The sequence below is a fragment of the Vigna umbellata genome, chromosome 1, assembly GCF_029865625.1.
Source record: "Vigna umbellata cultivar VRB3 chromosome 1, Vumbellata_1.0, whole genome shotgun sequence".
Lineage (NCBI taxonomy): Eukaryota > Viridiplantae > Streptophyta > Magnoliopsida > Fabales > Fabaceae > Vigna > Vigna umbellata.
Genome location: NC_142165.1, coordinates 5643978 through 5668940, shown reverse-complemented (window position 1 = coordinate 5668940; position 24963 = coordinate 5643978). Strand labels below are relative to the sequence as shown.

Genomic DNA, 24963 nt, shown 5'->3' with positions numbered 1-24963 from the left:
TTTATATGAACTAACTGGTGGGGTTCACTGAAGAAGGAAACGAGCACATGGTGTGAACTTAAGAAATCAATATATGGACTTAAGCACATGCTTCTCGGCAATGATATCTTAAGTTCAATGATACTTTTAAGGAAAATATTTTTTATCGGTATATATATTTGAAGGTTGGTGAGAGTAAATTTATATTTTTGATTTGGTTTAATGATTCGATAGGTCCTTTTTTTTGGACAAAATCTCAAATAGGACCCCTATTTATTTTTTTCTTAATTGGGTCATTAATTTTGAAAAATTGAAACCAATAGAGTCATGTCGTTAAATTGGACTAATGTCGTTCGACTGGCGTGTACGTGGCAAGTTGATGGTGTTTTCTTTAATGACGTGGAATAGGTTATATGTTTAGTAGGTGATTGTGACATGTAAAATCATAATTTTTAATTAAAGAAATTGGTGAAAATTGAATTAAACTCAACCCCTTTCTTGGAGTGAATCAGAGAAAGTGGAGAGTAATTTTGGGAAATTAAGGTTTATAGCAGAACCCCATTTTTGCAACCTGTGCGTTGGCGCATGCGATGATATTACGCGAGAGAAAAGACACAGAGGAAGAAGATGACGATGAAGACAACGAAGAAGTAGAAGGTTTTGAAGATTTCAACCATGATCTGGGAAAGGCAATATTACACGAGGTTGTTTGGGTTGCATGTTGTTGTTGTCATACGCCTTCGAAGCATCTTCAACACAAATGACTTTGTTTTAAAGTTCTTCTTGCCTGTAGATTGCAATGATAATGAAGAGCCGAGAAAGATGCTCACATCATTGTCCATCATTATACAAAGGCTTTGTCACAGCTTGCGGGTTATAAGTGAAAAGGAATTGGAGGAAGCTAACTTGTCAATTGATGAAATTATTTTCCTTGTAGATGGTGGATTTGATAGGACTGCAATTTTTTAGGAACTTCAACACAAAGGGATGGTTGCCTCATTGGATAGTGAAGAAAAATTAAGTGAAACTAGTGGTAGAAAGTTCTCTGACCTAAGGCAACAATAAGAAAGTCCTATTTTAAAAGGAAACCTTGATTGTGTCAGGGAGTGTTCTACTTCTGTTCAGGGTAACTTATCAAGTGTGGGGAAGAGTAAAATCGGTGTTTGATCATCATCATTGTGGTCCTCCCCCGAAACCAAGCGCGCCTTCTTGGCGGCGGTTCTTAGTAACAGGTTTTCCACCTCTTGCTCGTCGCTTCTACCGACTTTCTTCCTCAAGTAGAACCACAAATCACAAAAATTATGTAAGCCCTAAAATCTCTTAATTTGAAATTCGTATAAACCATAATTTCCCAAAATGAATACCTATTTTCTCTAATTGATTCCTAATTTTTTCGTCAATGAACCCTAATTCGAAGAAACAACTTTTACTTTCTTTTCGTAATCCCTAATCCGAAGAAAGTTCTGAGTTTAATTAACTTTTTCAACATTTTCTTTTATTATCCATTTTCGCCATTGATTCCTAATTCAAAGAAGCAAACACTCACTTTCTTTTCACAAACAAATCCTAATTCGAAGCACCCTCACAATTTTCCCCAATTTGTTTTCGCAAATGTGAATTAGAAGGAAGAAAGGGTTGCGTTGAATTATAATTCCCCCAATTTCTTAATTAAATAATTACAAATTACACATCACATTATGTCACATCATTAGAAAAACACAATTAGCATGTCATGTATACGCTAGTCTAACGATGTTTGTCCAATTTAACGGTAGGGCTTTATTTGTTTTAATTTTTCAAAATTAAAGACCAAATTGAGAAAAAAATAAGTAGGGGTCCTATTTGAAATTCTGACTCAAAAAAAGGACATGTCGAATCATTAAACCTTTTGATTTTGTATATTGATGATATCTTGCTTGCGACTAATGATCTTGGTCTACTAAGTCAAACTAAAAGTGTCACTTAGTAGAAGAATTTCAGAAACGTAGAACGTCAATAAAACATATTAACATTAATCTTATGATTACTAGCCGTTTAACAAAAAGGTTATTGCTAAAATTGTTTGTTGGCCATATAAAGAATATGGACATTATGTCTACTAGTGAATGTTGAATATTAATGTTATTAATGCTTATGTGATACTTTGAGCTCTTTGATGTATAAGTTTTTGAAATTTTGTTTTCTTCTTTATGTTTATGTATGCAAATTATGATGGAAAAAAAAAGTATGTTATTGAAATGATATTATGTTTGAACTTATTATGGATCTCTCATTCTAAAGTCACGTTAAGGAGAAATGGATGATACACTAGTACATGGTGTAACACCCCGAATTTTTGGCGCTACATCGACTAAATTTTTCCGTAAAAAAAAATAAATATAGAGATTTTGAAATTTTAAACTTCAACATAGACAGAAAATAGTACATTATTTATTACAATCGATTCTTCCGAAAATAAAATGTTCACATAGTCAGGATCGAAATAAATTTTTAAAACACTAAAATCGCAATCCCAAGTCTTCTATCCCATCTCTCTTTCGACCTTTATGCATGTTCAAAAGCGTCAGCCATCGCATCTGTAATAACATCTGCTCCCGTATAACATCACGCATTATACGATCATCGCATTCACATGCACACACAAGTAAGGGTGAGCTAACAATTCAATACAATAACCATACCCCGATACCAAACCATACTATACTCACTTTACCAGATGAAATTACATAAACAAATATGAGTTACACACACTAAACCACATTGCATACATCAATATATATCAAACACCAAATCAGAATGCATACACCAATATGCATCAATGCATACACCAATATGCATCAAACACCAAATCAGAATGCATACACCAATATGCATCATGCATACACCAATATGCATCGAACACCAAATCAGAATGCATACACCAATATGCATCACGTCCATCCATCCCAAAAGTCATACAAATTGACTATATCACATACATTCACATACTTTCCACATAAATCACATTATTATAATTCACAATCATGTTCAGATGCATAAATTCAAATCTAATAAAATCCAATTATTTCAGAAATCATACAAACTGAATATATTCCAACAAGATATATTACACAATAATTTAACAGTCCAAAATCTGTTCAATAGGATTTAAGTTAAAAACTTGTCGAGTAGACTTCCAGGAAAGAGAGGTGCGTCACAATGGACAACTTAAGTACCAAGTCTTTCCTTAGCCAAAGTGTTCCTCAAATAATTTTTAACAAATTTCTTATTTACAGATTTAAAACAACAGCATATAATATTAACACCGAAATTTAATATAGATAAAAAAAAAATAGAAATTTAAGCAATATTGAGATCTCTGAGAAGATACGAAATTAATATCTATAAATCTGTAACTCCGATTTCAAATCTGAATGGTCACAATAATTCATTATTTGTTATAAACTATATATTAAAATTTCAGGTTGATCCAACGGTTAACTAGATAGATATTGAGGTTTTACCGAGGTAACTCAGGTGCAGAATTTTAAGTGGTTTTCAATTATACTCAAAATGCGGAACTAATTTCCCTAAGCACAAACATTTAATTACAAATCTGAACGGTCAAAATGACTTAATATGTCTTATGAATTACATACTAAATTTTGGGCTCAATCTAACGGTAAATAAAATATATATGAAATGTTTACCATAATATATATGGAGCACTTGTCAGTCTTCTCTTCATTTCCTCAAAACTTGCTTCACACTTGTACGTCCAAGAAAACGGTTGATCTTTCCGAGTCAACTGTGTTAATGGACCTACAATTTTTTAGAAATCCTTGATGAACTTCCTGTAGTATCCAGCCACGCCCACGAAACTTCTTACTTCCGATACTGACTTCGGGCGTTCCCACTTCAACACCGCTTCCACCTTTGCGGGATCCACTGAGATTCCTTGAGCAGAAATCACATGACCCAGAAATTGTACTTCCTCCAACCAAAACTCGCACTTGGAAAATTTTCCAAACAATTGATGCTTCCTGAGCATCTCCAACACTGTCCTCAAATGCTCTACATGTTCCTCTCGATCCTTAGAATAGATGAGAATGTCATCTATGAACACAACAACAAACTTATCTAACCAAGGTCGGAAAATTCGATTCATATAGTCCATGAATATGGCAGGAGCATTGGTCACTCCAAACGGCATCACCACATACTCATAGTGTCCGTAACGTGACCTGAAAGCTGTCTTATGACAGTCTTCGGGTTTGACCAAGATCTGATGGTACCCAGACCTCAAATCGATTTTTGAAAACACGCTAGCGCCATGCAACTGATCCAACAAGTCTTCAATTCTCGGCAGTGGGTACTTGTTCTTAATAGTCAGTTTATTTAACTGTCAGTAATCGATGCATAATCTTGAACTCCCATCTTTCTTCTTCACCAATAATACTGGTGCTCCCCATGGCGACACACTTGGTCTGATGAACTTCTTTTCCAACAACTCTTCAATTTGCTTCTTCAGTTCAGCCAACTCTGTCGGAGCCATCCTATACGGAGCTATAGATATTGGTCCAGCTCCTGGTACCATATCTATAGAGAACTCTACCTCTCTGCTCGGTGGTAATCCTGGCACTTCATCCGGAAAGACATCCGCAAATTCTTCTACCACTGGAATACTCATTACCGGATCTTCAGAATTTATCCTCTTCTCTTGAGCCATTACTACAAAACACGCAACTCCTCTAGTGACCTCCTTCAGAACTTCTTTAGCTGAGATCAACTCTAAATCGTTAGAGTCTGAGAATTCTAATTGTTGTCTTGCACAATCGAGAAGAATGTGATTGGTGGTCAACCAATCCATTCCTAGGATAACGTCCAGCCCTTGAAGAGGTAAGGAAATCAAGTTCACTTTGAACTTGCCCCCTGCTACTACGATCGAGCATCCAACACAAACTGAATTGGTTGTAATCTGCCCAGATGTTGGTGTCGAAACTAGTAACTTACATCCTAGATTACTTACTGGCAAACTAAGTCTTTCTAAACAAGACAGGGACACAAAGGAGTGTGTAGCTCCTGAATCAAACAACACATGTACACATTTTCCATTCATCTAAGAGGGTCTGCGAGTAATACCTTGAAAGTTGGTCAAACTTCACCACGTACTCGTGTACAGACATTCTTCCTTGGTGTAGACTCAGGAATTCAAGCTTCTTTGTGAACTTTGCGTGACTGGGAAAGTATTTCTCTAGAAATTTGTCTTTGAAATTCTCCCAGGTGACAACTTCCCTGTTGGACTCCATAAATCGCTTAAATCCACTCCACCAGTATTCTGCCTCTCCAATCAGTAAAAAGGTTGCAAATACCACTTTCTTGTCTTCTGGGCAAGATATAGCCTCGAAGATTTTCTCGATTTCTTGGACCCAGTATTTTGCTTCGTCAGGTGTTGCGCTCCCATTAAACTTGGAAGGATTATGACGCATAAAATGAGTCAGACTAATTTGTTCTCTCGGTCCAGTTGTAGCATTGTGGTGCAGAATGTCTACCACCCTCTCGATAGCACCAACAACTCCTTCTATTCTCTCAGTCACATTTTGAGAGTTGCCATTTTCAGTTCTCCTAGACATGATGCTCTATTTACACGCATCATAATAACTAGATCAATTTCACAAACAAACAAGGAATACACATTTATGCATGATAGGATTTCTCACTCCCCAATCCCAAAAATTTTATTTTTCGAAAAAGAATCACCGCTCTGATACCACAAATGTAACACCCCGAATTTTTGGCGCTACATCGACTAAATTTTTCCGTAAAAAAAAATAAATATAGAGATTTTGAAATTTTAAACTTCAACATAGACAGAAAATAGTACATTATTTATTACAATCGATTCTTCCGAAAATAAAATGTTCACATAGTCAGGATCGAAATAAATTTTTAAAACACTAAAATCGCAATCCCAAGTCTTCTATCCCATCTCTCTTTCGACCTTTATGCATGTTCAAAAGCGTCAGCCATCGCATCTGTAATAACATCTGCTCCCGTATAACATCACGCATTATACGATCATCGCATTCACATGCACACACAAGTAAGGGTGAGCTAACAATTCAATACAATAACCATACCCCGATACCAAACCATACTATACTCACTTTACCAGATGAAATTACATAAACAAATATGAGTTACACACACTAAACCACATTGCATACATCAATATATATCAAACACCAAATCAGAATGCATACACCAATATGCATCAATGCATACACCAATATGCATCAAACACCAAATCAGAATGCATACACCAATATGCATCATGCATACACCAATATGCATCGAACACCAAATCAGAATGCATACACCAATATGCATCACGTCCATCCATCCCAAAAGTCATACAAATTGACTATATCACATACATTCACATACTTTCCACATAAATCACATTATTATAATTCACAATCATGTTCAGATGCATAAATTCAAATCTAATAAAATCCAATTATTTCAGAAATCATACAAACTGAATATATTCCAACAAGATATATTACACAATAATTTAACAGTCCAAAATCTGTTCAATAGGATTTAAGTTAAAAACTTGTCGAGTAGACTTCCAGGAAAGAGAGGTGCGTCACAATGGACAACTTAAGTACCAAGTCTTTCCTTAGCCAAAGTGTTCCTCAAATAATTTTTAACAAATTTCTTATTTACAGATTTAAAACAACAGCATATAATATTAACACCGAAATTTAATATAGATAAAAAAAAATAGAAATTTAAGCAATATTGAGATCTCTGAGAAGATACGAAATTAATATCTATAAATCTGTAACTCCGATTTCAAATCTGAATGGTCACAATAATTCATTATTTGTTATAAACTATATATTAAAATTTCAGGTTGATCCAACGGTTAACTAGATAGATATTGAGGTTTTACCGAGGTAACTCAGGTGCAGAATTTTAAGTGGTTTTCAATTATACTCAAAATGCGGAACTAATTTCCCTAAGCACAAACATTTAATTACAAATCTGAACGGTCAAAATGACTTAATATGTCTTATGAATTACATACTAAATTTTGGGCTCAATCTAACGGTAAATAAAATATATATGAAATGTTTACCATAATAACTTAAGAACAGAAATATAGTGTTCATCAGATTTTTCAAAACTTAAAAATTATTTTCTCCAAACATAGACTTTCAATTTATAATCCGATCGGTCAAAGTGTATTAATATATCTTAGGAATCATATATAAAATTTTCAAGTTGATCTAACGGTCAAATAAGTCGTAATATATATTTTACCGAGATGACTCAGTAATAGATCTACAGGGGTAATTAATTTACTCAAACATGCAGGATTTATTTCTCTAAGTACAGACTTCTAATTACAAATCCCAACGGTCAAAGTGAAGAAATAGGTCTTAAGATTCATATATTAAAATTTTAGCTAAATCCAACGGTCAAAATAATTAAAAGAAAATTTTTACCATACTAACTTGAAAATAAGAAAATTATAATCATGAAAACTAAATTTATATAAGTGAATAGATAACTACCATTACCAAAATTTTAACATACTCATAACTCATATTCATTATCATAACATGGATAAAAATCATATACAAGAAAGATTAGCTCCCCTTACCTCTATTCCAGACTTAATCTCCTGCTCCGGATTTGTTTCCCCGAAAACTCTTTAGAACCTTTACTCTTCTTGCAACTAAAAATTTCTCCCTAACTATTTCTTCTCTATTTCTCAAGCTCTCACTTGATTCCTCTTCTCTTGGTGCAGAATACCCTTCCCTCCCATGGCTATTTATAGTAAAAAAAAAATTTACTATTCATTAATATTTTAATATTATTTATTATTTTAATATTATTTAAAAAATAATATTTTAATCATTTACTTATTAAATCTGATCCTAATTTCTTCCATACTAAGAAATCCTAATTTCTTCCATGCTAAGGAATCCTAATTTCTTTCATGATAAGAATTTATTTTTACTATTTACTATTCACTTTTTACTATTCAATTAAAAAAAATACTAAATAAATTACCAAAAATTTGAACCTCTCCTTCTAAAATTACTATAATTTTATATCCAAAATTTACATTTTTCTATCCACTAAAATTATTATTACTAATAAAATGCTAAAATTTACTACTATAAATATATATATATATATATATATATATATATATATATATATATATATATATATATATATATATATATATATATATATATATATATATATATATATATATATATATATATATATATATATATTTTATGGGTCTTACATTCTCCCCAACAACAAAAATTTTCGCCCTCGAAAATTGATTATTCAACAAAAAGATATGGATATTCTTTTCTCATTAATTCCTCTAATTCCCAAGTCATTTTCTGTGTATCTTCATTCCATAGCACCTTTATCGTGCGAATGTCCTTTCCTCTTAGCCTTTTCATTTGAACATCCATTATTCGTATTGGTCGAACCTCCGTCGTTAAATTCTCTTTGACCTGAATTTCGTCAACTTCCAACACATGTTTTGGATCTGGAATATACTTCCTCAGTTGGGATACATGAAAAACATTATGTATATTTGACAATTGAGGCGGTAGTGCTACCTTATAAGATACTGGTCCAATCTTTTTGAGAATTTGATATGGTCCAAGAAATTTAGGTGTCAATTTCCTCATCTTGATAGTTCTCCCGACTCCTGCAGTTGGTGTTACTCGTAAGAATACATGATCTCCTTCCTCAATTTCCAACGGCCTTCTCCTTTTGTCAGCATATGACTTTTGTCTACTTTGACTTGCTCTCATTCGATCTTGGATCAATTTTATCTTTTCTGTTGTTTGTTGCAATAACTCTGGTCCTACTATCAGTGATTCCCCATCTTGGAACCAACATAACGGTGTTCTACATCTTCTCCCATATAAAGCTTCATATGGCGCCATCCCGATGCTAGAGTGATAACTATTGTTGTACGTAAATTCCACCAACGGTAGGATATCACTCCAACCTCCCAGATGATCCAATACGCATGCTCTCAGTAAGTCTTCTAATGACTGAATAGTCCTCTCAGTCTGTCCATCTGTTTGAGGATGATAGGCTGAGCTCATTCTCAACGTTGAACCTAACGCCTCCTGCAATAACTACCAGAACCTTGAGGTAAACCTTGGACCTCGATCTGAGACAATGATTTTGGGCACACCATGCAATCTCACTATTTGTTGTAAATTTGTGTCTTCTTTCTGCTTAGTTCGTATACTTTCCAAGAAGTTATTTGTGATTTCCAAATGGCTACACCAGATGTGATTTTGGCCCAACTGTACACCCAAATTCATATCTCTGAACTTCTCGATCATTTCCAGTTCCTTCACCATTATTGTCGACATTTGCATCTGCTTTCTACTTAGAGCATCTGCAACAACATTTGCTTTTCCCGGATGGTATTGCAACTCAAATTCAAAATCTTTCATGTACTCCATCCATCTTCTTTGTCTCATGTTTAATTCTTTCTGATCAAAGAGATACTTCAGGCTTTTGTGATCACTAAAGACTTGAAAACGTGACCCATACAGATAATGTCTCCAAGTCTTTAAAGCGAAGACGACAGCCGCTAACTCAAGGTCATGTGTCGGGTAGTTTCTTTCATGCACCTTCAATTGTCTCGATGCATATGCCACTGGTCTTTTCTCCTGCATCAACACACAACCAAGTCCTTGATATGAAGCGTCACAAAATACTTCAAAAACCTTTGAAGTATCTGGGATCGTTAGCACTGGAGCACTTGTCAGTCTTCTCTTCATTTCCTCAAAACTTGCTTCACACTTGTACGTCCAAGAAAACGGTTGATCTTTCCGAGTCAACTGTGTTAATGGACCTACAATTTTTTAGAAATCCTTGATGAACTTCCTGTAGTATCCAGCCACGCCCACGAAACTTCTTACTTCCGATACTGACTTCGGGCGTTCCCACTTCAACACCGCTTCCACCTTTGCGGGATCCACTGAGATTCCTTGAGCAGAAATCACATGACCCAGAAATTGTACTTCCTCCAACCAAAACTCGCACTTGGAAAATTTTCCAAACAATTGATGCTTCCTGAGCATCTCCAACACTGTCCTCAAATGCTCTACATGTTCCTCTCGATCCTTAGAATAGATGAGAATGTCATCTATGAACACAACAACAAACTTATCTAACCAAGGTCGGAAAATTCGATTCATATAGTCCATGAATATGGCAGGAGCATTGGTCACTCCAAACGGCATCACCACATACTCATAGTGTCCGTAACGTGACCTGAAAGCTGTCTTATGACAGTCTTCGGGTTTGACCAAGATCTGATGGTACCCAGACCTCAAATCGATTTTTGAAAACACGCTAGCGCCATGCAACTGATCCAACAAGTCTTCAATTCTCGGCAGTGGGTACTTGTTCTTAATAGTCAGTTTATTTAACTGTCAGTAATCGATGCATAATCTTGAACTCCCATCTTTCTTCTTCACCAATAATACTGGTGCTCCCCATGGCGACACACTTGGTCTGATGAACTTCTTTTCCAACAACTCTTCAATTTGCTTCTTCAGTTCAGCCAACTCTGTCGGAGCCATCCTATACGGAGCTATAGATATTGGTCCAGCTCCTGGTACCATATCTATAGAGAACTCTACCTCTCTGCTCGGTGGTAATCCTGGCACTTCATCCGGAAAGACATCCGCAAATTCTTCTACCACTGGAATACTCATTACCGGATCTTCAGAATTTATCCTCTTCTCTTGAGCCATTACTACAAAACACGCAACTCCTCTAGTGACCTCCTTCAGAACTTCTTTAGCTGAGATCAACTCTAAATCGTTAGAGTCTGAGAATTCTAATTGTTGTCTTGCACAATCGAGAAGAATGTGATTGGTGGTCAACCAATCCATTCCTAGGATAACGTCCAGCCCTTGAAGAGGTAAGGAAATCAAGTTCACTTTGAACTTGCCCCCTGCTACTACGATCGAGCATCCAACACAAACTGAATTGGTTGTAATCTGCCCAGATGTTGGTGTCGAAACTAGTAACTTACATCCTAGATTACTTACTGGCAAACTAAGTCTTTCTAAACAAGACAGGGACACAAAGGAGTGTGTAGCTCCTGAATCAAACAACACATGTACACATTTTCCATTCATCTAAGAGGGTCTGCGAGTAATACCTTGAAAGTTGGTCAAACTTCACCACGTACTCGTGTACAGACATTCTTCCTTGGTGTAGACTCAGGAATTCAAGCTTCTTTGTGAACTTTGCGTGACTGGGAAAGTATTTCTCTAGAAATTTGTCTTTGAAATTCTCCCAGGTGACAACTTCCCTGTTGGACTCCATAAATCGCTTAAATCCACTCCACCAGTATTCTGCCTCTCCAATCAGTAAAAAGGTTGCAAATACCACTTTCTTGTCTTCTGGGCAAGATATAGCCTCGAAGATTTTCTCGATTTCTTGGACCCAGTATTTTGCTTCGTCAGGTGTTGCGCTCCCATTAAACTTGGAAGGATTATGACGCATAAAATGAGTCAGACTAATTTGTTCTCTCGGTCCAGTTGTAGCATTGTGGTGCAGAATGTCTACCACCCTCTCGATAGCACCAACAACTCCTTCTATTCTCTCAGTCACATTTTGAGAGTTGCCATTTTCAGTTCTCCTAGACATGATGCTCTATTTACACGCATCATAATAACTAGATCAATTTCACAAACAAACAAGGAATACACATTTATGCATGATAGGATTTCTCACTCCCCAATCCCAAAAATTTTATTTTTCGAAAAAGAATCACCGCTCTGATACCACAAATGTAACACCCCGAATTTTTGGCGCTACATCGACTAAATTTTTCCGTAAAAAAAAATAAATATAGAGATTTTGAAATTTTAAACTTCAACATAGACAGAAAATAGTACATTATTTATTACAATCGATTCTTCCGAAAATAAAATGTTCACATAGTCAGGATCGAAATAAATTTTTAAAACACTAAAATCGCAATCCCAAGTCTTCTATCCCATCTCTCTTTCGACCTTTATGCATGTTCAAAAGCGTCAGCCATCGCATCTGTAATAACATCTGCTCCCGTATAACATCACGCATTATACGATCATCGCATTCACATGCACACACAAGTAAGGGTGAGCTAACAATTCAATACAATAACCATACCCCGATACCAAACCATACTATACTCACTTTACCAGATGAAATTACATAAACAAATATGAGTTACACACACTAAACCACATTGCATACATCAATATATATCAAACACCAAATCAGAATGCATACACCAATATGCATCAATGCATACACCAATATGCATCAAACACCAAATCAGAATGCATACACCAATATGCATCATGCATACACCAATATGCATCGAACACCAAATCAGAATGCATACACCAATATGCATCACGTCCATCCATCCCAAAAGTCATACAAATTGACTATATCACATACATTCACATACTTTCCACATAAATCACATTATTATAATTCACAATCATGTTCAGATGCATAAATTCAAATCTAATAAAATCCAATTATTTCAGAAATCATACAAACTGAATATATTCCAACAAGATATATTACACAATAATTTAACAGTCCAAAATCTGTTCAATAGGATTTAAGTTAAAAACTTGTCGAGTAGACTTCCAGGAAAGAGAGGTGCGTCACAATGGACAACTTAAGTACCAAGTCTTTCCTTAGCCAAAGTGTTCCTCAAATAATTTTTAACAAATTTCTTATTTACAGATTTAAAACAACAGCATATAATATTAACACCGAAATTTAATATAGATAAAAAAAAATAGAAATTTAAGCAATATTGAGATCTCTGAGAAGATACGAAATTAATATCTATAAATCTGTAACTCCGATTTCAAATCTGAATGGTCACAATAATTCATTATTTGTTATAAACTATATATTAAAATTTCAGGTTGATCCAACGGTTAACTAGATAGATATTGAGGTTTTACCGAGGTAACTCAGGTGCAGAATTTTAAGTGGTTTTCAATTATACTCAAAATGCGGAACTAATTTCCCTAAGCACAAACATTTAATTACAAATCTGAACGGTCAAAATGACTTAATATGTCTTATGAATTACATACTAAATTTTGGGCTCAATCTAACGGTAAATAAAATATATATGAAATGTTTACCATAATAACTTAAGAACAGAAATATAGTGTTCATCAGATTTTTCAAAACTTAAAAATTATTTTCTCCAAACATAGACTTTCAATTTATAATCCGATCGGTCAAAGTGTATTAATATATCTTAGGAATCATATATAAAATTTTCAAGTTGATCTAACGGTCAAATAAGTCGTAATATATATTTTACCGAGATGACTCAGTAATAGATCTACAGGGGTAATTAATTTACTCAAACATGCAGGATTTATTTCTCTAAGTACAGACTTCTAATTACAAATCCCAACGGTCAAAGTGAAGAAATAGGTCTTAAGATTCATATATTAAAATTTTAGCTAAATCCAACGGTCAAAATAATTAAAAGAAAATTTTTACCATACTAACTTGAAAATAAGAAAATTATAATCATGAAAACTAAATTTATATAAGTGAATAGATAACTACCATTACCAAAATTTTAACATACTCATAACTCATATTCATTATCATAACATGGATAAAAATCATATACAAGAAAGATTAGCTCCCCTTACCTCTATTCCAGACTTAATCTCCTGCTCCGGATTTGTTTCCCCGAAAACTCTTTAGAACCTTTACTCTTCTTGCAACTAAAAATTTCTCCCTAACTATTTCTTCTCTATTTCTCAAGCTCTCACTTGATTCCTCTTCTCTTGGTGCAGAATACCCTTCCCTCCCATGGCTATTTATAGTAAAAAAAAAATTTACTATTCATTAATATTTTAATATTATTTATTATTTTAATATTATTTAAAAAATAATATTTTAATCATTTACTTATTAAATCTGATCCTAATTTCTTCCATACTAAGAAATCCTAATTTCTTCCATGCTAAGGAATCCTAATTTCTTTCATGATAAGAATTTATTTTTACTATTTACTATTCACTTTTTACTATTCAATTAAAAAAATACTAAATAAATTACCAAAAATTTGAACCTCTCCTTCTAAAATTACTATAATTTTATATCCAAAATTTACATTTTTCTATCCACTAAAATTATTATTACTAATAAAATGCTAAAATTTACTACTATAAATATATATATATATATATATATATATAAATATATATATATATATTTTATGGGTCTTACACATGGAATGGAACATGTGACATGGAATGGAACATGTGACAGATGTGCAATTGTCATTACTCTTGTTATTATTGAATCTTTGATTATGAATAATGATGAAATCAATTTATGTAAGGGTTTTTAATGTTCATTATGATTTATGTATTAAATTAAATAATGTTATAACATTATATGAGTTAAATGAGAGATATTAGAATTAATTGATGAATTATTTTATAATTTGACTTATTTGAATTATTATGATGTATTCAAATATAATTTAATAAAATATAAGGACTTATTAATTGTTATGAAAAATTATAATAAAATAAAATAAAGATAAAATAAAATCTAAGACATGAGATTATTTCATTGTAAGCCATAAAAAACAATGAAAGAAGAAAAGAAAGACAGAGATAAATTAAAAACAAAATAGAAATTAAAAATTTTATTTTTATTGAATTTCTCATTACTCTTTTAAGATCTTATAATAGTCTTTTAGAATAAATTAATTGTTTCAGTTGAAATTGTCCGAGGGTCGGTCATCCTTCCTTACTCTGCTATCTTTCGATCGTCCAATCCTCTCCGAGAATGCAATCCACTCCAATGAGTTGTTGACATGCAGAAGACACTCTGATGCTCAAGTCAAATATGTTTCATAAAAACGTCTCTATTTTGATTAGAATATATTCAGGTTATTTTACCTGGACGTCAATAGTATATTTATAGGGCTTCTAGCAGCCAAACACATTGATTAACCATTAACGCAATATATTTTTAGGCAATCAAATCTAATAATATATGCTAATATACCTGTTAACTATCCATAAATGACCATTAACTCTGATTGGTATATTTCATTTAGTACATAAGTCCCTCAAGCCCAAGCAAGCTCTTTATTGGAAGAGGTGCACAGGGATTATTATGAGCTTAAGAGAGGTCACTCATGTTGTGTTAGGGAGTCTATTTTCGATGCACTTTAAGTCTTCATTCCTTTCTGTACTAAGCGACGGACTCTGGGAGTTCTCTTTGGAACCATTCCTTAGAAAATGTTAGGAGTTCTCTTTGGAACTTTTTTCCTAGGTTGAGTAATAGACGCTAGGAGTTCTCTTTGGAACTTTTTCCTATGCAATAAATTTTCACTCCAAAAAATATGTGTTAAACAAAATAAAGTAAACGCTTCAATATTTTACTTTTATAATGAAAAGGCTTTGGAACCTGCCAAGGCTGAATGTAGGTGGTCCGAGTGGGAAGGGACTGAACCTGTTGAGCGACGACTGATAGAAGTTCTTTTCTGAACTTTTTCCTATGTTGAGCGGAGGCATTAGAAGTTCTTTTTTGAACTTCTCTCCAAGTGACGAATGATAGGAGTTCTTTTTTGAACTTCCTACGTTGAGCGGAGGCGTTTGTAATTCTTTTTGAACTTCTCTCCGAGCGGCGAATGGTAGGAATTCTTTTTTGAACTTCCTACGTTGAGCGGAGGCTTCTGAAGTTCTTTTTTGAACTTCTCTTCGAGCGGCGAATGGTAGCAATTCTGTTTTGAACTTCCTACGTTGAGCGTCTGAAGTTCTTTTTCGAACATTTTCCTATGAAGATATTTTCACTCACAAAAATGTATATGGGTTAAACAAAAATATTTAATCTTTTATAATCTTATTTTATAATGAAGAGTCATTGGAACCTGACAAGGTTGACAAGGTTGAACGTTAGTGGTCCAATCGACCCAACGATAAGAGATTGAACCTTCTTCATGTGCATGATATTTTTACTCAAAAAAATATGTGTTAAATAAAATATTCAACATTTTATTTTTATAATGAGATGACATTAGAACTTGATAAGGTTGAATGTTGGTGGTCCAACTGACCAAGCGGTAAGGTGTTGAACCTTCCTGATAAGGTTGAACGTTGGTGGTCCAACTGACCGAGCGATAGGACTGAAACCTTCCTGTGTAGGATATTTTTACTCACAAAAATATATATGGGTTAAATAAAATTTTTAATATTTTATAAACATCTTTTATAACGAAGGGTCATTGGAACCTGACAAGGTTGAACGTAGAACTGAACCCTTCATGTGCAGGATATTTTTACTCACAAAAACATGAGTTAAACAAAATAAAGTAAACGCTTCAATATATTATAATTTATAAATTGTAATAAAAAGTCATTGGAACTTGACAAGGTTGAATGTTGAAGGTTCAATGTAGGACTGAACCCTTCTTGTGCAGAATATTTTTACTCACAAAAATACGAGTTAAACAAAATGAAATAAACGCTTCAATATATTATAATTTATAAATTATAATAAAAAGTCATTGGAACCTGACAAGGTTGAATGTTGGACTGAACCTTCATAAAGTAGCAATGTTGTCCGATGGTCGGTCGTTCTTCCTTGCTCTGCTCTCTTTCTATTGTCCAATCCTTCCCGAGAATGCAATACCCTTCGATAGGTTGTTGACCTGCAGAAGACACTTTAACGTTCAAGTTAAATATGTTTCATAAAAACATATTTAACTTTGATTTGTATATTTCATATAGTACATTAATAATATAGAAAAAGCTACAAAATTAATTTACAATAGATATCATTATGTCAAATCACTATTCTTTAAACAAGTCCTTTTATCTAAAGAAAAAAATCTCAATAATTCATTTTAGTAAATATTAGACCATGTGGAGTAAAAGAACAAAAAAAAACACATAAAATAATTATTTCAAATATTAAAACCAAAATACAATCAATCCTATTTTAAAACTAAATGCAAGAAAAACAATCTAAATTCTGTTGTATCTAAATTCTGCAAAGCATTCGACAAGGTAAATAAAAAGAAAGAGAGTGATGCTCCCTCCACCACCCCAATTTTTTTTAAATTCCAAATTTACCTTTTTTACTTTTTATTTTTACCAATTTTACTTTTTATTTTTTAAAACCCTAATCTCAATCCTCTCTCCCTTTCACTTTCCCTTTCCCTTTCCCTTTCACTCTCAGTAGCAAGCCCCCACCCCCTATTATCACTTTCTCTCTTTTTCTTAATTTCCACTTTGTTAACACAACATTTTCCATTTCCGTTTCTTCTTTCTTTCTTCTCTCCGTTGGTGTGTGGTGCATTGTTTCGCTATGCATTCAACAAAATACTTCCTGTTCGCATCGTCATAATTGTTTAATTTCACATGATATTGTACAATGGAACATCAGCCATCATGAGCTAGAGATATTGAAACAATGTTTGTGTAGTTGCAGTCATTTATAACAAGGAGCTTTCAGGCAGTGCAACAGTTGGTATAATCAAAGCCTGTTACAATAATAATATTAATGTAATTGATTACAAGAAACTAGGTAGTAGCAGCATTGTTGTGTTCCCCATTTTAAGGGATCACATGGAGGCCCAGTGGGGGAGAGATTTATACTTTAGCAAACAACTAGTGAAAACTCAACTAAGAGGATATTTATTTTATAGCTTAATTAAGTGCAGATTGTTGATTATTGAGATGATTTGAAAAAGAAATAATAAGTTATGTGGGGAGAAGAAAGAAAGAAGAAGAAAATGTTGGGTTAACGAAAGTGGAAGAGAGAAAGTTACAGTGGGGGATGGGGGGCTTGCTGCTGAGAGGGAAAGGGAGAGTGAAAATGAAAGGAGATTGAGATTAGGGTTTTAAAAAATAAAAAGTAAAATTGGTAAAAGTAAATAGTAAAAAAGGTAAATTTGGAATTAAAAAAAATTGGAAAGGTGTTGGGAGAAGATGGGGTGGTGGAGTGGAGGGACCATCACTCAAAGAAAGAATAGGAATGGTTTGAGTTGGTAAACCTTCCACATCAACTCTATCTCCAATTTTAAAACATTTAACAAATATTCCCTGCTTTTCTTTTGAATGGTTCAAACACCTGATTGGATATATCTCTTAGAAAATGGCTACAACCAATGAACAGGAAACTTCGAATCTAATGTATCTACACGACAGCTTACTTTCGACCGGCCTCAAAACACGTAAACCTTGGCCACATGCGGTCGTCCTTATTTCCAATACGACCGAATTAACAAGCATGTTCCCTTGTCACTTTCTTTCATACTTTGCTTAAATATGTTGATTCAAAGCTATAACTATGTACCCTCATCTCATCTTATCCTCAACCTACAACTCTATAATGGTTGATCACACTAATAAGGACATGCAGGAAAAACCAATCTTAGTATCTCTTGAAGATTTGTACCAAGGAATCCCAGATGAATCCGTTAACCTCACCTTTAAGCATCTTGCTCAAGTGAACACATCAGAGAAGAGAAAGCCCACAACAACCTTAACACCTGCACACTCTCTGACCAAACTACCTAGTCTTGATTTCACCAAAGGCTTGCAAGGTTCTGGTCATCACCATGATCAACACAACGTACAAGATTTTGGCCATGGAGAGTCGTCACCATGGCGTCATCCCGGTCATTTTAACTACCATTCAGATGGTGGTTCACAAAGAAGTCCTCAATGCATGGTCAGTGGAGATGATCGTTCGAAGTGTGGCCTGAGCTTTGATGGTATTAGTGTTGCTTCAGGAAGAGGTAATCGAAGACCACGACCTGGGATTCCGCACTCCAAGATTTGCGCAACTTGCAATACCTATATTTATATATTCCGAACCAGATGCCTGGTACGTGTACTTAGATATATTAACAAAGTAAATTTCTGAATTTCTATACAATAAATTCGATCTTTTATAACATATATTATATATTCTGTCTTTATAAGTATGTGTGTTACAGATAACAAAATATATAATAGGTACATGGATAAGATAAGATGGATAATTAATATAGCCGTTGCACCATTCAATCCTTCTCCTTATAATGATTCTGATGCATGCAGGTGTGCGGGAGGGTTTATTGCAGACAATGTGTAGAAATAGGAATGGGGGAGATGGTAGAAGGAAGAAAGTGTATTGAGTGCCTTGGATTGAGATTCAGCCATAGGTAACAATTTTATTTACTTTAAACAAAAGGGGGAAAAAAGTCTCTGTTGTTTGAACTAGGTAGTGGATGAGATTGTAACTTTCATCTTTTTCTTTTCTGGCTTTAAAAATAGTGAAAGGAATTTTTTTGTATAAAGGGTTTACTTAAAATTATGTGCTGATTATATGAAAATGGCTGTTTTTTTATTTTTTGAAAGGCAAAGGAATACTGCTTTTTTAACTACAAGGAAAGAAATGATTAGCTCTTGAACCACATCATGTGTTATTGCTGAATTTCTGCCTAATATATATATATATATATATATATATATATATATATATATATATATATATATATATATATATATGTTTAGGTGGGCTAGCATATTAGTATGTGTTGGGAAGCTTATGTTTTTTCTTTGGGGCTGTTATCTTGTTTAAGTGTTATATTTGTACTTATCAGTACCTTACGAAAAACTAATACATCTTTCCCAACACATACTAATATGCTACCCCACCTAAACATATATATATATATATATATATATATATATATATATATATATAAATTAATTCTAGAGGGAAATCATAGGAAGATATAAAATTATTTTTTTCCTTACTAAAAGATGATGATGTTGAATCCTGTCAAGCTGATGAAAAGTTCTGTAATTATAAATATATTTTCTGTCTTGTTTGTTTTCTTGACAGCATTATTTATGTTTTGGTTTGCCGTCCCATGAATTTGTCTATATCAAACATTAATTAAGTCATACATTGGAATCAAAGTTGGTCTGGATCATACATGCATACTCCTCTTAACACTACCAAATGGACAAACAAGTCACATCCGGAATTATACAATGCCAAATAGTATGATACATCTTCCATCTTATCTCATAAATATCTCACATTGTACGAATATTCATGGAAATAAAGAGTCTGTGTGTCTGAGTATCATTATTCAATACTTAATCCAAAAATTTTAAATCCTTTGCAACAAATACATCACATCTAATATAGTTGTCTAGCCGGAGAACATACATCAATTAAATTAAAAATAAGGTGAGTTTACAGTAAATAAGATAAGAACTGAGTTTATAATATATAAGTGAACTTAATTTTATAAGTTAGTTTTTGAAATTGAGTTATATTTAAATTCATATTTTAATATATGGTATCAGAATCATCTGCAGGTTATCTTAATAAATTTTATTGTTTGTTTATTATGTCACTTACTATTAAAAAATTTGTTGTTTGTCGAATCTATCATGTCTTCCACTATTAAACCATTATCGAACTACCCATTAGTCTAATCTACACTTAATGTCTAGTTTCATTATTGGAGGTATATGTTTCAGTGTGAGGAGAATGTGTTGAAGAGCAACATAGATTAGAGGTAAGACGAATTTACAATATATAAATAAATACAAACTTTATTTTACAAGTAAATTTTATAAAATTAAGTTAATCTTAAAACTTCTCTTAAGAAATTGTTTGAGTTTAACCTTTTAGTTTAGAAATAAAATCTAATTAAAAAACGCCATTCAAAATACTTATAATATTATATTTGTATATAGTTTTGTTCTTAACTTAATCTTTATATACTAAGATACATATGAAAGTTTGGTTGAAGATAATCTAAGATAATTTTTTGTGACATAGGTACATAGAAAGAGCAGGGAAGGTAGGGTGCTGTAGCTGGAGGTATCCAAAGACCCTGAAACAGGTTGAGCTGAAGTGTGCTGAGAAAGGACCAAGAAAGAGTGGAAGGTATGGTCATGTTGGGATGGCACACTCAAGATCACGAAGTCCTGTTAGCCCAAGAAGAAACCATGGTGTTGCTAGCAATGAGCACTCTTTCATCAATTCTTCATCCTTTTCTCCTTTCTCACCACATTACAGCCTCCCTCTATAAAGGAGTAACAGTTTAATGGCGACATATCACCTAGGTGGATCAGCCATACGTTCACAATTTCATTTGTTTAACTTTATTCTATGTTTTTAACTTAATTTGTTCCTCTAGTTTAATTGAATGCTTATTGTATTTCTTCTAAAAATTATGCTTATAATGTTTTAAGCAAATTATAATGCATTATTTATAATGGCTAGCAATATTAGCCATTTTATTTTATGATTTTAATTTTTATTTATTATTAAATAGACATTTCTAAAATATTATAAACATCTAAATTTAAACAGATGATTATTATCTAATGGTAATACAAGTAGTTGATTTCCCACTTAATATATAGATATAAAACACAATTTATCCTTTTTTGACTTTTTTATAAAATGAAACAAAAAGTTATTTAACTAAATAAACAAAAAAAAATTTATAGGAAATATTTCATGTAATATAATTGATTAAAACAATTAATAATGGAAATAAAATGTTGAGAAAAAAATGACGGAAAGGTAGAATCTTAAGTAAGATTAAAAAAATGATAAAAATCTGAAGAGATATATCTCATTCTATTGATAATCATTCTGATCGGTTAAAACTTTTAAAATTCTCATGACTCTCCAATTAGCGTCAAAATTGCCTCCCTCCTATTGGTCAATCTCTCCAAGTTGGTGTGATATAGATCTTTTTGAATTTTCTTATCCTCAAATTTTACTTATTTTACTTTTTAGGTTTAATAGATTTCTATATTTCAATTTCTGTCAAAATTATTTAATGTGGTTCTTTAACTTTTCTTTCTTTTGTTTTATTTTATTGTAATTATCATTTTTGTCAAAAAAAATAATAATTAATGTAATAATTATATTAAGTTAGTGTTAATACCATTTATAAATAATAACGTAACTGGGTAAGATGTGGCCATATAAATATCCAGTGGTCACGATCAAACCAGTTCTGCGCTCGATGCCCAAAATCATGTCAAAACTGTTGTTACCGTTTGGAGTAGTTTCTCTTTCCATACGTGTATATATATCGCGTTTTTCCCTTCCTTGTAACCTAACACTCTATCATCTAACTTTTTTCTTAATACCATCTTCTCCTTTTCTATGTTTTTTTTCCTCTGCTCATGATTCTCAGCAATGCTAAGCTTCTGCGAAACGTCAATAATCTCTTTCTACACAAAAACCAGGTTTATTGAGAGAGTATAAAATAAAATGTGACGAGAGTGAGCAGTTGGATGGTGAACGCAAGGTACAGAGTCTCCGAAGGTGATGAAATGGTGTTATAGAGATTAAGAAATGATGAAGCAGACGGAAGTGTATGGAGAAAGAGAAGTGGTGGAAGTGATGGTTGTTTTCTGATTAAGCGTGGAGAGTAAATGATGAGTTGGAATACAATTGTACACGTCATTCTTCTTAAGAAATTGAAATCCACGTATCAAATATAACAGCTCCACGTCAGCATTGCCATTATACATCTTAGGAAAAAAGTAAATGTGGTTGAATGACGATGATGATGTATTTTATCCACTAATAAAGTATATGTATGAATTGATGGACTAAAAAATATTTTAAAAAACAAATTAAAAGACTTATTAAATAATTTTAACAATTAAGACAAAAATATTATATTAACCTTTTATTTTATGAAAACGTGTGTAATCTATTGTTTTAGTTTAATCTTGTGAGACCCTAGATAATTAAACTCTGAAATACATGTCAAATCAGAATTTAATTTCTTTTATCCACTCTGCCGTGCCTTGAGAGACACGCCCATCATTCCTCTGAAACATTAAAAACGCACCAAACTTTGCATGCACGCATGCCACTTGTCACGTTGGAAGTTTCTGAAATCAGAGTGAGGGTGCAGGTGTCCGGAAATGAGACGCTCGTTCGTCTGGAAATGGAAGGAACAAAAGAGATTTTTTCGAAAACCCTCCCACTCACCTGCACCATTCATCTTCTACCTCTGAATCCAAACCTCCATTTTCTCCATCTTCTCTCTAAAGCTTCCAACTTCTCTCTACGGTAAATCTCACGTTTCTTCTCCAATCACATTTTCAGAACCATAGGAGCGCTCCCTGAGACGTGGGTGTTATTTTGGACCGAATAGAAGTAGGATCTAAGCTGGTAAGTCCTCTCCTCCCGTCATTCGTCCCTTAGGTTTCATGCGAACCAGTTTCTGGGTTCATGCATGAGTAAGATCTGAGTTATTTTGATTTTTGGTGTATAGATTAAGTGGAGTTAGTAAGTGAACTTGGAGTAGAAAGCTATTAGAGGAAGCAACCTAACCTTACATTAGGGCGAACACTGCTATCCAGGTAAGGGAAGCTTAGTAATTTAATTTATACTTGTATGTTGTATGTAAACATGATATGAACTGAATGTATGAGATGTATGTCGGTTGAGTATGCATGGTCGAACGTTGCTGTACTGAATGAATATGATATATGTTGGTTGAAATGTATGATATGAGTGATACGTATGAATACGAAATATACATGCTTAGGAACGAGAGAATGTAAGTGAAACTTGAATATCAACTTCCCTATGATAACGTATGTCCGACATTAAACGGTTCTCGACCGTTTGGTGTTCTAGTAAACTTCTTTGAATTGGAATACTTTCATTTGGGAAGGGTTCTAGTCGAGCATGAGCTATGTAGGTCTTTTACTTAGAGCTCATAATGAGCAGTGTCGATCTTACACGTAGTAATCGTATTGGGTAGTGCTCGGTCTTACACCAAGCGCTCTTACTCTTTTCTTGAAAACCCTTCTTAATACAGGTCGTCCATCTGTGTCGATCAACAGTGTCGAGCACCCTTATACAGATCATCCATCTGTGTCGACCGACGGTGTCGAGCATCCTTGAAATACAGATCATTCATCTGTGTCGATCAACAGTGTCGAGCACCCTTATAAAGATCATCCATCTGTGTCGACCGACGGTGTCGAGCATCCTTGAAATACAGATCATTCATCTGTGTCGATCAACAGTGTCGAGCACCCTTATACAGATCATCCATCTGTGTCGACCGACGGTGTCGAGCATCCTTGAAATACAGATCATTCATCTGTGTCGATCAATAGTGTCGAGCACCCTTATACAGATCATCCATCTGTGTCGATCAACAGTGTCGAGCACCCTTATACAGATCATCCATCTGTGTCGACCGACAGTGTCGAGCATCCTTGTATAACAGATCATCCATCTGAGTCGACGACAGTGTCGAGCATCCTTGTAATACGGATCATCCATCTGTAGCGTCGAGCATCCTTGTAATACATATCCTTCATTTGTGTCGACCAACAGTGTCGAGCACCCTTGGTAATACAGATCATCCATCTGTGTCGACCGACAGTGTCGAGCATCCTTGTAATACAGATCCTTCATCTGTGTCGACCGACAGTGTCGAGCACCCTTGATAATACAGATCATTCATCTGTGTCGACCGACAGTGTCGAGCAACCTTCTTAATACAGGTCGTCCATTTGGGTCGACCGACAGTGTCGAGCACCCTTCTTAATACAGGTCATCCATTTATCTGGTAGTCGGTCCTATTCTGTTTTGGAACGGGGTAAATTCTCCGGTCTCGTTCCGCACGGTTGTCCTCGTTATAAAGAGGGCTGAACGTTTTGTGATTTTATGTACTTGGACTGAAAGACAAAAATGAAAATAAAAGTAAAAGATTTTGAATGACGAACATTATATGAGATGAATAAACGTTTATGAATTTTGTACGAGCGTTCCAGGGAGGGACGACTCACATATGTTGAATGTGAAATTTGGTAAAGTATGAACATGGATAAGTTAGGACTCGCG

General features: G+C 33.9%; 3 protein-coding genes across 3 annotated transcripts; 1 reads left to right on the top strand and 2 right to left on the bottom strand.

The window, feature by feature from the left end:
- Positions 1-5045: 5045 nt before the first annotated feature.
- On the bottom strand, positions 5046-5591 carry LOC148204471 (uncharacterized). The gene has a single exon (XM_088108859.1). The coding sequence runs from the start codon at positions 5589-5591 to the stop codon at positions 5046-5048; it is 546 nt and encodes a 181-aa protein (XP_087964985.1).
- A 5557-nt stretch (positions 5592-11148) lies between these two features.
- On the bottom strand, positions 11149-11694 carry LOC148204470 (uncharacterized). The gene has a single exon (XM_088108636.1). The coding sequence runs from the start codon at positions 11692-11694 to the stop codon at positions 11149-11151; it is 546 nt and encodes a 181-aa protein (XP_087964762.1).
- A 6617-nt stretch (positions 11695-18311) lies between these two features.
- On the top strand, positions 18312-21379 carry LOC124829801 (uncharacterized). Its single transcript, XM_047303375.2, has 3 exons — positions 18312-18942; positions 19158-19261; positions 20902-21379. The coding sequence occupies exons 1-3, from the start codon at positions 18403-18405 to the stop codon at positions 21152-21154; spliced, it is 897 nt and encodes a 298-aa protein (XP_047159331.2). The 5' UTR covers positions 18312-18402; the 3' UTR covers positions 21155-21379.
- Positions 21380-24963: the final 3584 nt, after the last annotated feature.

Bases quoted from the DNA above. Each gene is read 5' to 3' on its own strand.
- LOC148204470 (XM_088108636.1), bottom strand. From the start codon at position 11,694: ATGTCTAGGAGAACTGAAAATGGCAACTCTCAAAATGTGACTGAGAGA.
- LOC148204471 (XM_088108859.1), bottom strand. From the start codon at position 5,591: ATGTCTAGGAGAACTGAAAATGGCAACTCTCAAAATGTGACTGAGAGA.
- LOC124829801 (XM_047303375.2), top strand. From the start codon at position 18,403: ATGTACCCTCATCTCATCTTATCCTCAACCTACAACTCTATAATGGTT. The intron at 18,943-19,157 runs GTACGTGTACTT...TGATGCATGCAG, and splicing joins TATTCCGAACCAGATGCCTG to GTGTGCGGGAGGGTTTATTG. The intron at 19,262-20,901 runs GTAACAATTTTA...TTTGTGACATAG, and splicing joins GGATTGAGATTCAGCCATAG to GTACATAGAAAGAGCAGGGA.